The 18,608-nt window shown below is 29.7% G+C and overlaps 1 protein-coding gene across 2 annotated transcripts in view; it reads right to left on the bottom strand.

Moving 5' to 3' along the window:
• Positions 1-11,905, bottom strand: part of LOC142331078 (beta-1,3-glucan-binding protein-like) — a 42,209-nt gene extending 30,304 nt beyond the window's left edge. The window contains exons 1-3 of one of the 2 annotated variants that reach the window (XM_075376740.1): positions 11,679-11,905; positions 7,208-7,277; positions 974-1,032 (exon numbers count right to left, since the gene is read on the bottom strand). In XM_075376740.1, the coding sequence (XP_075232855.1) occupies positions 974-1,032; positions 7,208-7,277; positions 11,679-11,753 (204 nt within the window). In that variant the 5' untranslated portion in view covers positions 11,754-11,905. The remainder of the gene's footprint in view (positions 1-973; positions 1,033-7,207; positions 7,278-11,678) is intronic. The other variant, XM_075376739.1, reaches the window with a different exon arrangement.
• Positions 11,906-18,608: the final 6,703 nt, after the last annotated feature.

The following is an 18,608-nucleotide window of genomic DNA, read 5'->3' as shown; positions in this document are numbered from 1 at the left end:
TAGTGCTCAAAGGGTTCCAAGGTTGTTGACTGAAAATCAAAAACAGGTAAGTTTGGAGATCTATGAGAGACTTCTGAATAGATTTCAACAAGAAGGGGGACACTTTTTTGAGGCGCATTGTCACATCTGATGAGACATGGGTCCATCATTACACTCCAGAATCAAAACTTGCAAGGAGCAGTGAAGGAAAGTTGAGGGCCACCCAGTGAAGACCAAAACTCATCTGTCAGCTGGAAAAGTTCTTGAAATGTTTTTTTTTTTGACTCAAGGGGAGTTCTACTCAATGATTTTCTCCACAATCAACAAACAGTGAATGCGGCTTACTACTGCCAGTTGTTACAGACAACAAAAGCCACCTACCAAAACAAAAGACGGGGTATTGCCATCAGAGAAATCATCCTTCTCCTTGACAATGCCAGGTCGCACACCGTGATTTTGACAAGGGATAAGTTGAAAATAATACACTGAAAACGCTCAACCACCCTCCCTATAGTCCAGCTCTGTCCTCCTGTAACTATTTTTTGTTTGTGCCCTTGAATGAATCGCTTGGAGGGTAACAATTCGAAAACAATAAAGATGTCAAGCAGCAATTGGTTGACAACTTGTCCTCAAACCTTTTATGAACAAGGAATATTCAAGCTTCCAAATCATTGGCAAATATGTATATCGTGCAGGAGATTTATAAAGAAATAATGAAGGTGTGAATTATATATATATTTAATGAATAAAGTTATAAAAAATAAAAATTACTGTTTATATTTGATGCACCCTCATAATAAATCCTCAGACAGGAAAATTTAATCAACAGACTGTTGATAATTATGTTGATTCTTTTTTAATCCTAACATAACTAACGTAAAGATTATTAAATTGTGAAATAATTTGTTGGCTACAGTTATTTAGACAATGAATATTTTTTTACATAAAGATTACTTCTAGTTCAAAATTAATATTTCAGTTGCAGTTATCTCACCCCTAATTGAAATAGATTATCAGCACTAGCTGCATAAGATATCCAATCTTCTTTTTCATCTGTGAAAATACAAAATGAAATTATAATATGAAGTAAGTTTGGGTATATAACAAAAAATAATTACCACCTATGTCTGAAATTAAAAATATCATAATATAGTAAAATAGAAATGGTACATTAATCACTTAAATGTGGAACAGTTTTCATTTCTTCCTGCGATGCGAGTACGGTACTCGTCCATGTACATTCTTTATACTTGATTCTAATTTGTTTGCTTAATAATTGGAGTATATTAATTTTGTTTTAGAAATTTTACATTTTGGTTACAAAATACAATCTTTCAGTACAGCATTGATCCATATTTTGATTGATTGCACTCCTAACTTTATTTCTAGTTGTAATGTTATATCAGCTATGTTTTCATGAGAATTTCAGAAACATGACAAAGTCCTTTTTTTACGGTTTGTAATAAATTCTGTTTTGATATAAAACATGTGAAAGATATTATATATCACTTAATATTAGTTGCAGTATGTGTAAATGTAATGTAGAATTAGCTGGAAAATTCTATTTGAAGAAAAATGTTATTTAACAGGTGACTGAAGCATTATTGTTACCATGTGACTGTTGCAATGAATGATGCTATTGATGATATGAGTTTGGCCAAATTACATAAACAATGGTGTGATGAGAATTTAAAAATTTTAAATTCTCAAATGTTGGAATTAAATTTTGAATTTAAAATGTTAGATTTGTGCTAATGACGATCCTTTATAAACAAGATTACATTATTCTTTTTTTATTTCTTACCTACAAATGTATTTCTCTAGATAATGAACTATATATTATTATATGAATTGAAAAAAGACATTTCAAAAGTTAATTGAATACAAGCTTTTAACGGCTGTTAATAATTTTTTAACAAAGCTCTGAAATACATAAAACAGTCAGCAATGGAGTAAAGTCTTTTAAATAAAATATTTAAAAACAAAATACAATAAAAACATTTTTCAGATTCTGAAAAAGCTTGGTTAACATGAAAGGTAGCTCAAATACTGGTAAAATTTGTATAACTTTGCTGTAGTAGATTTAAAAACTTATGTAATTTTTAAAGATAATGTGATTGTATACAAAGTATCTAATATTTCAAAATCCTTTCATTATATTTCTTTTTTATGAAACACAACATTTACACACAATTTTTCTAACCCATTGTACTTAATTAGTAAAAGTTGTTTTTTGTTATGTTTCACACCTGCATAGAAGAAAACTCCAAACATAATTACTCTTCAGAGTATGTTAATTTAAATATAATTCAATCTTATTACATAAAAACTGTGGTTTTTTTTCTGTTGAATGTTTTTTTAATAATTGCTAATCTGGTTTATATTTCCATTTTACTTTTGCTATCTTGTGTAAGATGTTTCTTAAGTAACTTTTGTTTACATGTTTAATTTTTCCTTCTTTTAGGTAGAAATTCTCTAGTTTATTGACTTTTTCACCTCATTCATTTTATTTACTTTACAACCATTTTTATACAATTCTTTTAATTTTAAGATAAATATCCTGCAGAATTGAAGATTGAATATCCTTTGAATTTTAAGACTGAATATCCTGGGCTTCATTTCCTAAAAACACCATTTTGTCTACAGAATCTCAAACTTATTTTTCTTCCTACAATGTTCATCCATTCATCCTTATCTTGGACCACACTACCAATGATGTTATTCAATAATTCATTTTGTATATCGGTACTATCTATTTCCATTTTACTGTTTAACTTTTTGTTAAGTTTTTATATCATATTTTGTTTACATTTAAAAATATTGTAATGGCAGTTTTAATTGTTGTAATTCTTTTTCTGCCGCTCAGCTGACTCTATTGTAGACAAGACATAACATGTAGTAGTTCAGCTATACAGTTACACTCAACGTATTCATTCTATTCTATTCAATTCATTAACATAATACTACTCAATATATTCAATGCGTTATTACAATTACGAGAAATAAAACTATCAAAATTCAATCAAAAATGTTTCAATAACAAATGTATTCAATCAAATAAATAAAGCATAAACTTAATACATATTCGTCTATAATCATTCAACTACAAACAATCAACACTTTTAACATTTCTATTACCTAATAACTTTTGACACAGACAAAAGCTATTTTTGTATGTAAAAATATCCACTCATCGCTTATTTTTTTTTCATCTTTCTATATACTTCTCACTTTTAGTTCTTGGTTCAGTTCTTACATGCGCCTCTTTTTTAATGCAGAATATGTAACTATAATATTATTACATAAATTATTTAAGATACACATCTTTATTCGTCACTGGTCATTAAGGGGATGTTGTTAGTCCAATGGCGAGTTATTTCACGTTCTATTTGTTGAGTCTTTATTCTTTATATATTGTATGTAAGGTCTTGTCTGTGTCTGCAATGTTTGTTAGTTTTCCAGACTGCATCAACAAACAGAGCTTAAAAAAATTATATTACTGTTAACATCATGGAGAAATTTATAGTGGTATACATACTATTACATTAGTACAGATTATATGATTTCTTAAAATGTTCAGCATTTTAAAAAAATTAGGGTTCAAATACAGAGATAGAAGAACAATTGCTAACATGTACAGGAACCAAACAGCAACAGTAGCAATTGAAGAACATAAGAAAGAAGCCATAATAAGAAAGGGAGTCCGACAAGGATGTTCTCTATCTCCGTTACTTTTTAATCTTTATATGGAACTAGCAGTTAATGATGTTAAAGAACAATTTAGATTCGGAGTAACAGTACAAGGTGAAAAGATAAAGATGCTACGATTTGCTGATGATATAGTAATTCTAGCCGAGAATAAAAAGGATTTAGAAGAAACAATGAACGGCATAGATGAAGTCCTACGCAAGAACTATCGCATGAAAATAAACAAGAACAAAACAAAAGTAATGAAATGTAGTAGAAATAACAAAGATGGACCACTGAATGTGAAAATAGGAGGAGAAAAGATTATGGAGGTAGAAGAATTTTGTTATTTGGGAAGTAGAATTACTAAAGATGGACGAAGCAGGAGCGATATAAAATGCCGAATAGCACAAGCTAAACGAGCCTTCAGTAAGAAATATAAGTTGTTTACATCAAAAATTAATTTAAATGTCAGGAAAAGATTTTTGAAAGTGTATGTTTGGAGTGTCGCTTTATATGGAAGTGAAACTTGGACAATCGGAGTATCTGAGAAGAAAAGGTTAGAAGCTTTTGAAATGTGGTGCTATAGGAGAATGTTAAAAATCAGATGGGTGGATAAAGTGACAAATGAGGAGGTATTGCGGCAAATAGATGAAGAAAGAAGCAATTGGAAAAATATAGTTAAAAGAAGAGACAGACTTATAGGCCACATACTAAGGCATCCTGGAATAGTCGCTTTAATTTTGGAAGGACAGGTAGAAGGGAAAAATTGTGTAGGCAGGCCACGTTTGGAATATGTAAAACAAATTGTTAGGGATGTAGGATGTAGAGGGTATACTGAAATGAAACGACTAGCACTAGATAGGGAATCTTGGAGAGCTGCATCAAACCAGTCAAATGACTGAAGACAAAAAAAAAAAAAAAAAATATATTTCTAGATTGGCCAACAATGTGCCAAAATTACATATAATGTCTATCTGGATTTTGAATAGCAGATTCTGAATTAATAATGATGTCTATGTTATGTATTATGTTATATTTTAAGAAGTGATAATGTCAATCCTAATAAGTTAGTTCATTTTTTCTATGACATACCAAGAAATCCTGGTTCAAATTCTGTTATAGGAACTGTTGTTTTAAAATTTATTTGAATATTCATGTAACGAGAATTCAGTTAATAAAAAAATTTTTCCAAGAAAGACTTCAGACTAAATTTTACTGAATTGGGTTTGTGACCTGCGAGTAGTCCATTCTTCAATAAAAACAAAATTGTTTCCAACAAGATAAATCAATAAATACCACACAATAAGTTGCAGCAAAGGAATACCACGTAGTTATAATGAAAATAAGTAAAACAAGAGCACAGTATTGTCTAAGAAATAGTAGTTCAAATCGACTGTAAACATCTGTTTCTTAAGGCTCAGAATCTATTTTTGTAATAATCTTGATATTTCATTTGATTTATATTCTTTGTTTTTAAAATTAACAAATGAATTCATGTTTAATCACAATTCATTCCAAAATACATTTGTAAATAATTTTACCACATCTTTAAATTTACAAAAATTAGATTAACGAAAAAAAAATTTGACAACACAGTTGTAGGATATTCCCGCTGCACAGCATTTTTCTGACGCACGGTTTACACACACAACTTTATTTAAAATATCTATCACTTTATTTAAATACAATATTTTTTGTTTATTTAATTCAATGATTCTAACTAAAGCACACACACACACACACACACACACACACACTATATTTCACTCACATGAGTGTGGCGGTACTAGTGGCCACTTTAAATCATTATTCATTTAATTCTACTACTCAATTATGACATCACAACATAGCAGACAGCAGCTGTACATCAGTCCCATACTAGGGCTCCTTGGGAGGACACAGTATACTCACTTATACCCACTGGTTTATTTAGAGAATGTTTTGGGTGGGGGTGTGATTTTGCAGATATTTTTTTTTTGTCTTCAGTCATTTGACTGGTTTGATGCAGCTCTCAAAGATTACCTATCTAGTGCTAGTCGTTTCATTTCAGTATACCCTCTACATCCTACATAAATTATTTAAGATATAATTGTTAAAAAAATGTGCCTAAGAAAAATAAGAACTTAATTAGGCAAAATTTCAAGATGATGACCTTACTGTACATCTACACCCCCATTAATCTATAAAATTTAATGGCATCAATGTCACACATACAGAAGTAATCTGACCACATTTGGTAAAAATCGATCCAGTAGTTCTGGAGATACAAGGTGATTTAGAGCGTGACATCAAACACACACACACAGAGAGAGAGAGAGAGGGGAGGGGTATGTAGAGACTAACATCGGGAAAATTTCCATCCAGTCTTTTGGGTTCCTTAGTCTCAAAACATAAATATCGGGTGAAAACAGTATGTACCCAAACTGGACCAATTACAATACTTTCCCTTCTAAAGCTACAGTGCTAGGTGGGAAAGTAATATGCAGCAATACATAACACAAGAGTCGCATAGCTTTCACAAAATTTGAGTTGATTAGCATGCTTTCACTTATACTACATTATAATAGTATACTACATAGCTGGGAGAGTAAAAGTGCACTTGTTTTTGGGGGTGAGCATTCTTAATATTTTGAATTAATCGATTTTGATTTAAAATGCTAAATGGCAGGAATGACATATGTAAAGTGGTTGCATTAAATGTAGTTATTGGAGAAGGGGATTTTCAGATCTTGTAATTCTCTCATGGTGAAAGGGAGGGACATCACTTATGGTTACTGTCCTACAGCATATCTCTTGCACTCTGTCTGTCTACTTTCTCTTCCATTACAGGTAAACTTTTGAGATCCTGATCAATTCCACTTCCTTAAAAGCAGTGTATAAGTTTTATTCATTTCCTTTTTCTTTACGTGTTTACTGACTTCTATAGCAATGATTCTTTCCTTTTGGATTGTTTTGATTAAGGTTCTATTTTTTTTCTTCATTCTACTCAATATGCCTTCATTCTTCACTGTCTGACCACATAATTTTCTCCCACTTCTCCACCCTCCAGACTTTCTTGTCCCTTTTCACACTTAACAAAGGAAAAAGATTACATAGTATTACAACAAAATGGATTGACAAATATTGCAACTCAGGAGTACAAATTAAGTTATGTATTCACAAAAATCATGAACAAGCACTACACTTCTCAAATTAAACCACCACAAATTTCTCCATAGAAGCTGGAAACTTATAAAGATACTAATACTATGCCCAAACTTTACATGTAAAAGTTTTGAACTAGAATTGTAAAATTTAGACTAAAGAAAGATCAAATGTACTGTTTGGCCATATACTAAATACTTTCTAACAAATCTGAGTTAAGCACTATTAGCAAAAGTACCGCTGAGGAAAAGGGTGGATCATAGGCTTGAAAATAACTTATGAAGCTAGATTTCCAGTTATTAAGCAAGTTAATCATGATTTATTAATATTTTGTAAAAGTTTAATTGATGGATATGTAACATTATTAATTATAATAACTAAATGTTATTTATACTTAGATCAACTTTGCTGTCCTCTGCACATTCTTTATCACCATTTATCATTGCTCTTTGAGCTGGCGTCACCTAAATTAAAAAAGAAATTAAAAATACATTGATGAAGTAAAATAAAATATCTGTAAATAATAATTATTTTATTTTAATTCACTGGCTATTTATAATCATAAAAATTTGTATAGTAATTATTATAAGAGTATAACACTCATATGTGGAAATGAAATTTTGTAATTCATATGGCACGTTCTGGATATTATACATGATTTTATAGGGTACAAAAATCATGCTGATCCATGATAAGTGAGGGACATGTCTATGTGTGTACCTCGCTTATCTTTTCTGGTTTAAAGAAGACAGTTAATTTTTGTACCAAATGAATCTCATTATCTGTGTATAATCAGGTAATACCTGATTATATTCATCTTTACACAAGCTACCCCACATATTTAGCTTCTATTTTAGATTCATTTATAATACTAAGTCTAATCGGCTAGAATGAAATTGAGGTCCTTTAACTACACAGGAATTAAACCACACACTTACCTTCTTGCAATAATCACAGTTCATTCATTTTGATAATGAGATACATAGTATTAAAAGTAATCAAACTATTGTTAAACATAGTAACCTTATTTCTCTGGATCCACTCTTGGATAACTCTAGTCACTATGTTTAAAAGGCAAAGCACAACACTCTTTATTATACTACCATGTACAACATCCTATTATATTACATCGAGATGCTAACACCACAAGACTAATTATTACGTCCGAACATTTACGATTTCTACATGCTGGTACTCAGTTAACACATCACTCGCTGTGTCAGAAGTATTGGATACTAAATGCTAAAAAAAATTATTTCATCAATCATTAATAAACGTTTGACTTGCTTTAAGTTTAATGCAAGAACTCAAACTCAACAACTTGGTTAACTACCACGTTTTAGTGTAGTTCCTTTATGACCATTCTCTGCCTGTGCAGTGGATTATGGCAGTCCAATTATGATATGCCATGGCGGGCAGAGATCCAAGTCTTTAACTAAGGTTTTTATTGCATTGTTTATATGCTTTGCAACTAAGGCAATACATTTAGAACTAGTTTCTGACTTAACTATACAATCATTTATTGCAGCCTTAAAAATATTTATATCTTGTAGAGGTATTCCTAATCAAATCTTTTCAGACAATGGCACTAACGTTCGCTCTGCTAAAAGCACACTTTATACCTTATATCAACTCTTTAAATCAGACAATTTTAAATCAAATATTCAATCATTTTCAACAAACCAAGGTTTTAACTGGTCATTTATTCCTCCAGCATCTCCTCAATTCGGTGGCTTGTGGGAAAGCGTAATTAAAAGTGCCAAACATCACATGCGTCGTGTTATCGGTCAAACAATTCTTAACTTTGAGGAATTATATACAATTTTAATGCAGATTGAGACTTGCCTTAACCTCTGTTTCTACAGACCATAAAGATCCTGAGCCTTTACCATCAGGACATTTTCTCATTGAGTCCCTACTTACATCCTAGCCTGAGCCCGATTATCAGAAAATTGAAGTCAATCATTTAGGACGATGGCAACTATTTCAAAAATTTATTCGGTCTATTTGGAAGTGTTAGCCTAAAGACTATCTGCATTATTTGCAACAACAAAATAAATGGCATTTTCCCACACAAAATCTTGCTGTTGATGATTTAGTTCTGATCACCAACCAAGATTCTCCTCTCATGCAATGGAAGCACGGCATTGTCATTCAAGTTTATCCTGGATCTGATAATCTTGCGAGTGTGGCTGATGGAATTACATCTAAAGGTCTACTAAAAAGATCTATAAATAATCTATATTTATTACCAATGATAATGACTGAATTAAAATTATATAAGTAATAATATATTCTTTAGATCACAATGATATTTGTAACAATATTTCATTACATTTGTTATTTTTGGTTCTGTATTATTATGTAATTTCATTTGTTTTGTACTCTCATTATATGTTTATTGATATTTTCTTAAATGTTCTATTAATATATCATAAGATGCATACTTAAAATTATGTAATTGTAATTTTCACCTTAATATTGTTCCAATACTTCTAATACTATACAGACTATTGTATGACATAAAAACACATACAACATAAACATATACATTATTGGTTAGTTAAGCTATCTAGGCTAAAGGCTACTTTGGTTGCATTGAGGCACCAAGATTGTGTACCAATTATTTGCTTGACATTAGAATCCCAAGCTTTTGTACCTTAATGCATAAGACTTCAAGAACAACACTGTCAAAGAAAACCTAGAGCTATGCGACTAGGTAAATTCTCCATTGGTATCATGACTGCTCTTGCCAATGGATACATCTTGACGCATGAGGCTTCATGAACAACATTACCAAAAAAATCCTCGATTTCTGCAATGCTAGGTATAATTTCTAGAGGTTTAGCCTACCCTAGCTAATATACACTAATTTATCATTCGCATCATGATTGTCCTGGCCAATGAATGCATCTTAACGCTTATGCGTTAAGATGCATTCTTATGATTTCACAAACGATGTCAAAGAGATCCTAGATTCATGCAATGCTAGGTACATACTGATTAAGATAATCAGACTATTTATCGAGTTATGTAGTTACTTATGATTATTACATAATCTAGTTTATATAACTTCATGATTTATTGTATAATTGTATAACTGATTGTAACTTTATGATTCATTGTATAATTAAATAATAGAATGTAATTATAATTTATATGTTTTTGAGGTTTGATTTATTGTATAATTAGGTAACTGTTAGAAACTATTTGTGATATCTGAGCGATCGCAATATGGTGTAAACATGAATTTAGGCATTTACATTCTATTATGATATTGTCGCAGTGTACACTTTCTAACATTTTGTTATTTTGATAAATACAACAATATGATTTTATAAGTTACATACCATTGCATGATGTTACTATTTGGTGTTTATTGTAAACTTGTTTGTTATTAACATACAATACTGTGTAGATTACTTTATGTTACTTTCATTGTCTACACTGTATGATATATATGTACAATTATATTATTTCAATTGAAATGCAATTCAAAAATTGTATATTGTTAACAACGTTAATACTTTTAAATTTTGATTATAGTACAAAAGAGGAAAAAATCATTGTACAAATTTTTTGGTGGACAGTATGGTCAGTCCTGTATGTTTTCTTTTCCTCTTTAATATAGAAATGAACAGTAACACCTACAAATAGTACACATAAAACATGTACTCAAAATATAAAAATAGTACAAATATACTCAAAATATGACTAATTATGTTCTTAATTAATATCTGTGATGTTAAAAAGACATGATCTGTTACATGTGATCTGTAAAATCAGTGTTATGTGATTCAACACCATTTCTTAGGAAAATGCTAAAAAATTTCTTGTATTAATAACAAGAATTTTGCACTGACAACATTGCAACAAAGATTGTTTTTGCTGAGGGCAAATCTTGTTCAACCTCAGAATTCTGACAAAAAAATACAACGTTATTATAAATTATTCTATCAATCCCCCATTGGAGGTTTTGCCTAAGTATGCATAGTTTGATCTCTCTGGTGTATTTTATTCTGTTATACTAGCATATGATTGTAATCAGAAAATGAATATATCTCCTTATAATTAAGGTAACCTGTGACACAGTACTACTGGCTTTCTAACAAAATGGTGGATTTAGAAATCCAGTTTGTATCGATTAAAAGTAGTAACTCTATGGACACTCCTCATCCAATTTGGTTACAATGGGCTTTTTTCTGACAGGTTAAATTGAAGGCTATCAATTGTAATGATACACATTAGTCTCCTGATAACTGTTACCCATAAACTGAAATACCAACAATGACATTTTTACAGCTAATGGGTTAGGCCTTTATTAAGAAGCAATTGTAAAAATGCATCTCTGCTATGCTAAATGACTATAACTAATTGCCTAAGTAAAACTTACGTTCTTAAATTGCCTTTAAGAAAAATAGGTTACCCCATTTTTGGGATACTGTATATGAAACTGATTACATTCAGTTATAATGAAATTGGTTTCAAAATACGTATATTGCTATATACATATAATTAAAAAATATTAGCAATAACGGTCATACCTGATTGCTACGCACATTCTTTTATGTTATTAGACTTAATATAAAAAAGTATTTATACAAAACTTTTTTTTATTACGAGAGTTAATTTGGTACCGATTATTTTAAGAATCATAAGCTAACATTTTCACGGTTAAAATAAAAGCTTTTCACAAGGTTTGTTCAAGTGTTTGAGCATTTTTCCGCATATCAAAAGAACGAGATATGAGTAGATATACTTAAATTTTGTGATAAACGAAAAATGTCATGGAAATAGGTTATTCTCATTATTGTAAATATCAAACTTTAAATTTTAAGTTTAGTAGATTCACTTTTATTACTTACTATGTACTGTGCTAACCCCATTTCCAACTGCATAGTTGTTGTAAATAATACGATTATAATTCTACCCCAAAACATTGCTCTGAATATAAATAAACGGTCTCCTTAAAGTGTTACTACTTATTATTTTGATAGGATACAATGAAGGGCAATCTTGCGGTATTTCCTGTTACTAAAACTGCTTTCGTACAGGCTATCGTCTCGACAGGCTAACATCTGAGAGGTCATCGAGTACAGCGATTACGTTTAAACTACGATTGGAAAACGTGCTTTCCCTCCATTCATGTCGATAGTGTTCAGATTTGTGTTACGGCCATGCAATCGCTATCTAACTTATTGTGTAAAGTTCATTACTTTTTTGCTTTTTTTAAAAGATAAAAACAGTTTACATACTGATTGTTGTTTATACTAGTATTATTTTGCTATGAATGTTTTTAACGTAAATTAATTATCTACAAACTCTTCCATTTGGAACAATGAAAAAATGTGTTAATGTCTATAAACTGACCTTAAGAATAGAATGCTCAGCAGCAATTTAATACTTTTGTATTATTAGGGTGTGAAAAAACCCGTGCCTGACCAAGAGTCGAACCCAGAACTTCTGAATGAAAGGCGGAGATGCTACTACTTCGTTACGGAGATCGGTCTACTGCTATTTCACTCATTATTTTCGCTGTCAATTTGATTATTTTACTGAGAAAAACTTTGTCTTTGTTGCAGTTATATAGCTTCATAATTTTTATTTTATTTTTCGGTTTATTATTATTTAGTATATTCGGTTTATCAATATTATTTTTTGTTGTCAATGATATTAAAAGTTCAATGGGTTTAAAAAAGCAAGTTTTGGATATCGCATAATACTACATATAAGCTTCCAAACGATGAAAATGTTAAATAACGTAATAAAAAAAATCTAACGTGGACATCACATGACTACCTTGTACGCATATTAAATTACATTAACAATTTTTTTTTTTTTTAAAGAAAAGTACATAAAATTTATTTATTTCATTAATAACTTCCGATATTTTTTTATTGTTATTATTGAATTATTATTTACTGTAAAACTTTTTTACAATCAGAGGTTAATAATTGTTAATAAATCAATATATTTAAATTAAAAGAAAAAAAGAAATGAAGTCGGATTCGAACCGATGTGCCTTCCCCTTGTAAGATCTAAATATTTCATTTGGCTACAATTCTGGAACCAAGGAAAATACGTACCACTTATGATATATTGTTGATAAGCTCTCAATGATTGTTTGTTACTGCAGTTAAGGGTTCAAAATCCAATTTTTTTTGAATTTTGGGCTTTTTTGGACACTTTTGGTCCAGTCGATTGCAATCAAAAGCGGAGGTGCACAACTAGAAGTTACAACAGTCCTAAATCCAAAATTTCAACATCCTACGGATAATCGTTTTTGCGTTATTTGCGAGATATATACGCACAGACGTCACGCCGAAACTAGTCAAAATGGATTTAGGGATGGTCAAATTGGCTATTTCGTTGAAAAATGAAAACCGAAATTTTTCGCGATCACAATACTTCCTGTACTTCGTACCTATAAGGAAGTAAAAATTAGATTAAGAACTGTAACTTCTGTAACATCTCATTTTTTATAATCTCCTTTGTTTTATAACTTTTAGTTTTTCTTGTTTAATAATTTCAATAAAAGATATTTTTGAATAGATATTAAATTTAATCTTAAATGCAAAACAAGTCACTGACCTATGAATTTTTATTTATTTATGCGGTAATTAAACAATATTTCAATTAAATTTTCGTAAGCTTGTTCATTAATATTTTTAAACATTTCGCTTTCCCAACTTAACATTTTTTCAAAATGAAAAGATGTTCAAGGTAGAATTTTTAATACTCTTATTATAGAGTTTGTAAGTAAATAAATAAGGGAATCATAATTTATTAATCAAGTGATCCAAAGATTGATATCACTACTGATTAATCCTTTTATTATAGGATGAAAAGGTGGAAAAAACTACTTTTAAGTTCAGTTTGTGTATGGGCACACATGTGCACGATCTTATAATTTATACATATTTATCTGTTAGTATTTTTTCCTAATCTACTAAAGAATTAGATTAATTTTTATCATATTAATTATACTTAGATTTTATGTTATTAATGATCACTTATCTGTTAGCTATGATGCACTGCTGTGAACATCAGAACATTATTTAGTTAAATATTTTACCCGTTAAATTGGTGCCATAACCCCATGGTGCAATCACTGCCATAAACACAATCTCCTTATACTTCCAATATTGCATATACATTGTTCCATGAAGAAACTTTCAGGACTTGTTCTACGGTGAAAATAATTAAAACACTTTGTTTTCAAGTTGTACAGCTAGTAAAAAATTTCACCCGGATTTCAGCTCTTCTAATAAAAAGAAGCCCTACTGTAATTAAGGAGTAAGGTTGGTGATTTATACAATTTGAGCTGGAAAATAGGATAAAAAAAGTCCTAGAACTGTAACTCCAGTAGTTTGATATCTAATGTAAAACATAAAATTTTATGTGAAAAAACTAAGTTTTTTTAGGTTTATAGTTACAGTAGCTTTGTTAAATGACTAATAAGATGCACAAGATTTAGTAACAAAAATTGTAGAGAATTTAATTCTGAGAAAATTAATAAAAGGTTAATGCAGGTTAACAGAAGTTTATTCATTTATAAAAATGAATGTGCTACCTTTGCTAGTTAATATTTAATAAACTTAACACCATTAAAATATGCTTTAAAGCAAAACAGTAGAGTTTGACTTTGTTACAACTAAACTAGATCAGTTTTCCCACAGAAATTGACTACTTAGTGCAGGAGGGCAGCCAGTATACTCTGTTCTGGTATTATACTGAAGTGTGAAGAGAGCAACTGCCATGTTTGTGGCTAGAGCTTGCTTAGACCATATTGTTATTGGACAGTATCTCTGCCAATTTCACTTGGGATTCCTCAGCCTACCAGGGCTGTGATTAGTCCTGGTAGGGCTAATAAACAATAAACTTTTGCGTTGTTGCTTTTCAAACAAAAATTCCTCCTTGTTACTAATAAAAAAGATGTTTTGGTAATAATATATCATAGTTATATCATGTAAGTAGTATCATTAACAAAACTTACTTTTTATCAGTAACAAGGATGCTGTCTTTGTAATAGTGTAATATGTGAGTTACATTACCAAACCATACCTTTTTTTTCATGACTAAAGCTATCACTTAAAACTAGTTTCTGATTGACTCCACAGTTGTTCATGGTAACATTCTAAGGATTTATTTTACTTAAGGGTATCTCAAGTTTTCTTTAATAACTGTTACAACTTCCACTTCGACAAAAATATTCTTTATAATATACTTCAACTATTATCTTTGGAAAAGGCAGACATTCAAATATATTCATCCATACAAAATATATTATGCTCATTTGTTCTTCCCTCTTCTTCCCATTTTGATGGTTTTCTCATGTAACATCATGAACGCATTCAAAGTCCTATTACGTGATATATAATCATGTAATAGGACATATATATCACGTAATAGGACAACAGTACTTAATTTGAGAAAATATATTCAGTTTTAATCGAAATTGAACCTGACTCATTTCCCGTTCTATTTTGCTATTTTCAAGACCACAGAAATTCAGAACCTCTATCGTCACAACATTTTCTCATTGAAAGTACATTAATTTTGTTACTTAAATCTAATTACCTAAAAATTTCCAATTACTTACTGCAACTACTCCAAAAGTTGGTGTAATCTATTTAAACAGGTAGGTCTAAGAATTATTTATGTTATCCTCATCAACACAACAAATGGCTTTTCCTTTCAGTAACCTTTATGTTAGACTTATTATTGAAGATATTCATTAGTACATATTAAATCAAATTTCTTCATCCATGCAACAGATATGTGGAATTATTATCCAATTTTTTTGAGGTTATGACAGCCTAGCAATAGTTGTTGAAGGTAATATTTATTGATTCATTAATTGTTTGTTATCAATCTATGTGGTTGAATTAAATAATATTTTAAAGAAGTAATAACATATTTTTAATGTATTATTGATATTTTTCAAATTAAATAATAATACTGTGAATGATACAAATATTTGTATATTATATTATAGTATTTTCATTGATTTGTTTTCTCACAATTATGATTAGTAGTATACACATAAATGTTAATAATGTTGTATATTATTGTTGTAACTTACTGCATATTTATATTGATGCACTTATATGTATTGCTCGTACACTCTAAAAAATTTAGACTAATTATTATAATACATTCATACACAATATACTATACACAAGCACATTTGCAAACAACACTTACATACAACACTTACAACATATACATATATATTATTGATTATTAAGGTGCAATAAGTCACCATATTTAATACTGAATTATTATAAGAGAGTATTTATACATAATTTTCCAATGGCAAAACAATAATTCTGGCCATTGGATACATCTCAGCAGTAGGTGCTTCTTACAAGGTTGTTATATTATGTAAGCTTTGACCAGCTAATATTTATAATCTATTGTAGCAATTATTGTATAGTTAAGTATTAACTAACACATCACGTAATCTCATTATATATACTCATTCATTTACATATTAATCTAACAATGCAATAAATGTAAGATTAAATAAACATAAACACGTAACAATAATAAGACATATTAAATTGGGCATTTAAACATAAACTGAACAGTGATTTTATTTATACATATGTGTTATTGAACTGGCAAATATACATGTAGGGAATAATGAAACCTAACTTAGGTACTGAACCTAGGCGGACATTGTTCTACAAGACTTCTTTTTTATTTTTTGGAAACAGGTTGTTTACTACTAATTTAGTTTACTGTTTCTTTCATCTTAATAAATTTATTAAACTTTTGTAAATAAATTGTTTATTAAAAACTATCACATATTCTTTGATCCTTACCTACAGACAATCAATAATAGAATAATTTTTTGCCAAAATTATTTCTTTTTCATTATTTTAATAATTTAAATTAAGCAACAAAATGTTTAAGGCAATGTTGCAAAATAAAAAAAGATAGATTATATATTTTTCTTTTTAGGAATTCAAAATAACATCTAATCTTGTATATTGACCACTGATTTCGTCACCCTTTTGGGGCCGCATCATTTCATGGATAAAACTGAGTTTGTAAAAATGTTCTTTCAATCCACACATATGTTAATGGTTGCAGATCCCCAATGACTTGCTAAGTTGACCAACCTTGGGTTGATCAAGAGGTTTTACAAGGTGACAGTCTACAAAAAAGTAAACAGGCAGGGTAGAATCAAATTTAACAATCAATTCATTGTTTATAAAACAACTTAAACATCTACAAGGATGTCGGGGTATTTTTAAAAAACTATTTCGGGAATTTTCCCACAATTAATTTAGATTTTAAGCAAATTTCCTGTAAAATTTATAAATCATTCATAAGAAGTTTTAAAGTATAGGTAAACTGTATCTTGATTATGAATATCTCTTTCATAGCCATAATTTAGAAGATCAGAACAGATTTAAACAATTTTATTATAGTACAAATAGAAATAAGTTGCAAGATGATGAACTGTTTGATAGTGCAAAAACTGTCACCTATCATCTGTTCAGTCATTTTAATGAAATAAAATGTATCATCTTGATTGATGAATATGATGGAGCCATCCAAGAAGCCATGTTTAAATTCGGTTCAGATATAAACCTGAACATAAACCTTACTCACTTGATCATTTCTGTAATCTTAAAATCCAATCCATATGTGGAAAGAGGATTACTGCTTATATAAGACTGGGTGGAGTGATTATAAAAGATACTAATAACATAGAACATATACCATTTATGATAGACGATCATTTTCATAAGTTTTACAGCTTTACAGAAGAAGTTAAACTGCTTCTAAAAAAAGCAAAATATATTAGGTGATGTGAACAATGCAAGAAAGTTGTATGATGTAAGAGATTTCAGTATTAAAATAGAATTATTATAGAAATTCCAAATCTTAAAATCAAGAAACAAATCATAAGAAATCTTTACACCCTTCAGTTTTTTAAAGGTAAATTAAAAGTAACAGAACTGCACTTTTACAGCTTAGCAAAAAATATTCTACATTTCCACATTAGCAAAATTGTATGTAATTGTACTGACAATGCCTGAAAAAAAATGCCATTTTCAGCATGACATTGTTGCTTTTCTTGAATTTTATAACATTTTTTTTTAAACGTGACAAGTGAAATTAGTAATAAAGAAAATTACTTAATTCTTTTGCATTTAGAACCGATCTAACAGTCATAATTATTGAACTGAAATATAATGTTAGATCAAGGCATAAGGATTTAAAACAGAACATATAAAAAAATATACTGCTGTATTACTTGAAAAGTATGTCATTAACACATAAAAAGTTACATTCTCTTAGGTTTGTTTTTAAATAAAAATAAAATATCTGAGATAAGTTGTAAATAGCACAAATATTGAGAATGCTAAAAATGTGAATGATACTTATATTTAACCCACATTTGTTGTAATTTTTTTTTTTTTGTCTTCAGTCATTTGACTGGTTTGAGGCAGCTCTCCAAGATTCCCTATCTAGTGCCAGTCGTTTCATTTCAGTATACCCTCTACATCCTACATCCCTATAACAATTTGTTTTACATATTCCAAACGTGGCCTGCCTACACAATTTTTTTCTTCTACCTGTCCTTCCAATATTAAAGCGACTATTCCAGGATGCCTTAGTATGTGGCCTATAAGTCTGTCTCTTCTTTTAACTATATTTTTCCAAATGTTTCTTTCTTCATCTATTTGTCGCAATACCTCTTCATTTGTCACTTTATCCACCCATCTGATTTTTAACATTCTCCTGTAGCACCACATTTCAAAAGCTTCTAATCT

This window comes from Lycorma delicatula, chromosome 10 (genome assembly GCF_047948215.1).
Source record: "Lycorma delicatula isolate Av1 chromosome 10, ASM4794821v1, whole genome shotgun sequence".
NCBI lineage: Eukaryota > Metazoa > Arthropoda > Insecta > Hemiptera > Fulgoridae > Lycorma > Lycorma delicatula.
The sequence above is the reverse complement of the archived record's forward strand: the minus strand, read 5'-3'. Positions and strand labels throughout refer to the sequence as shown.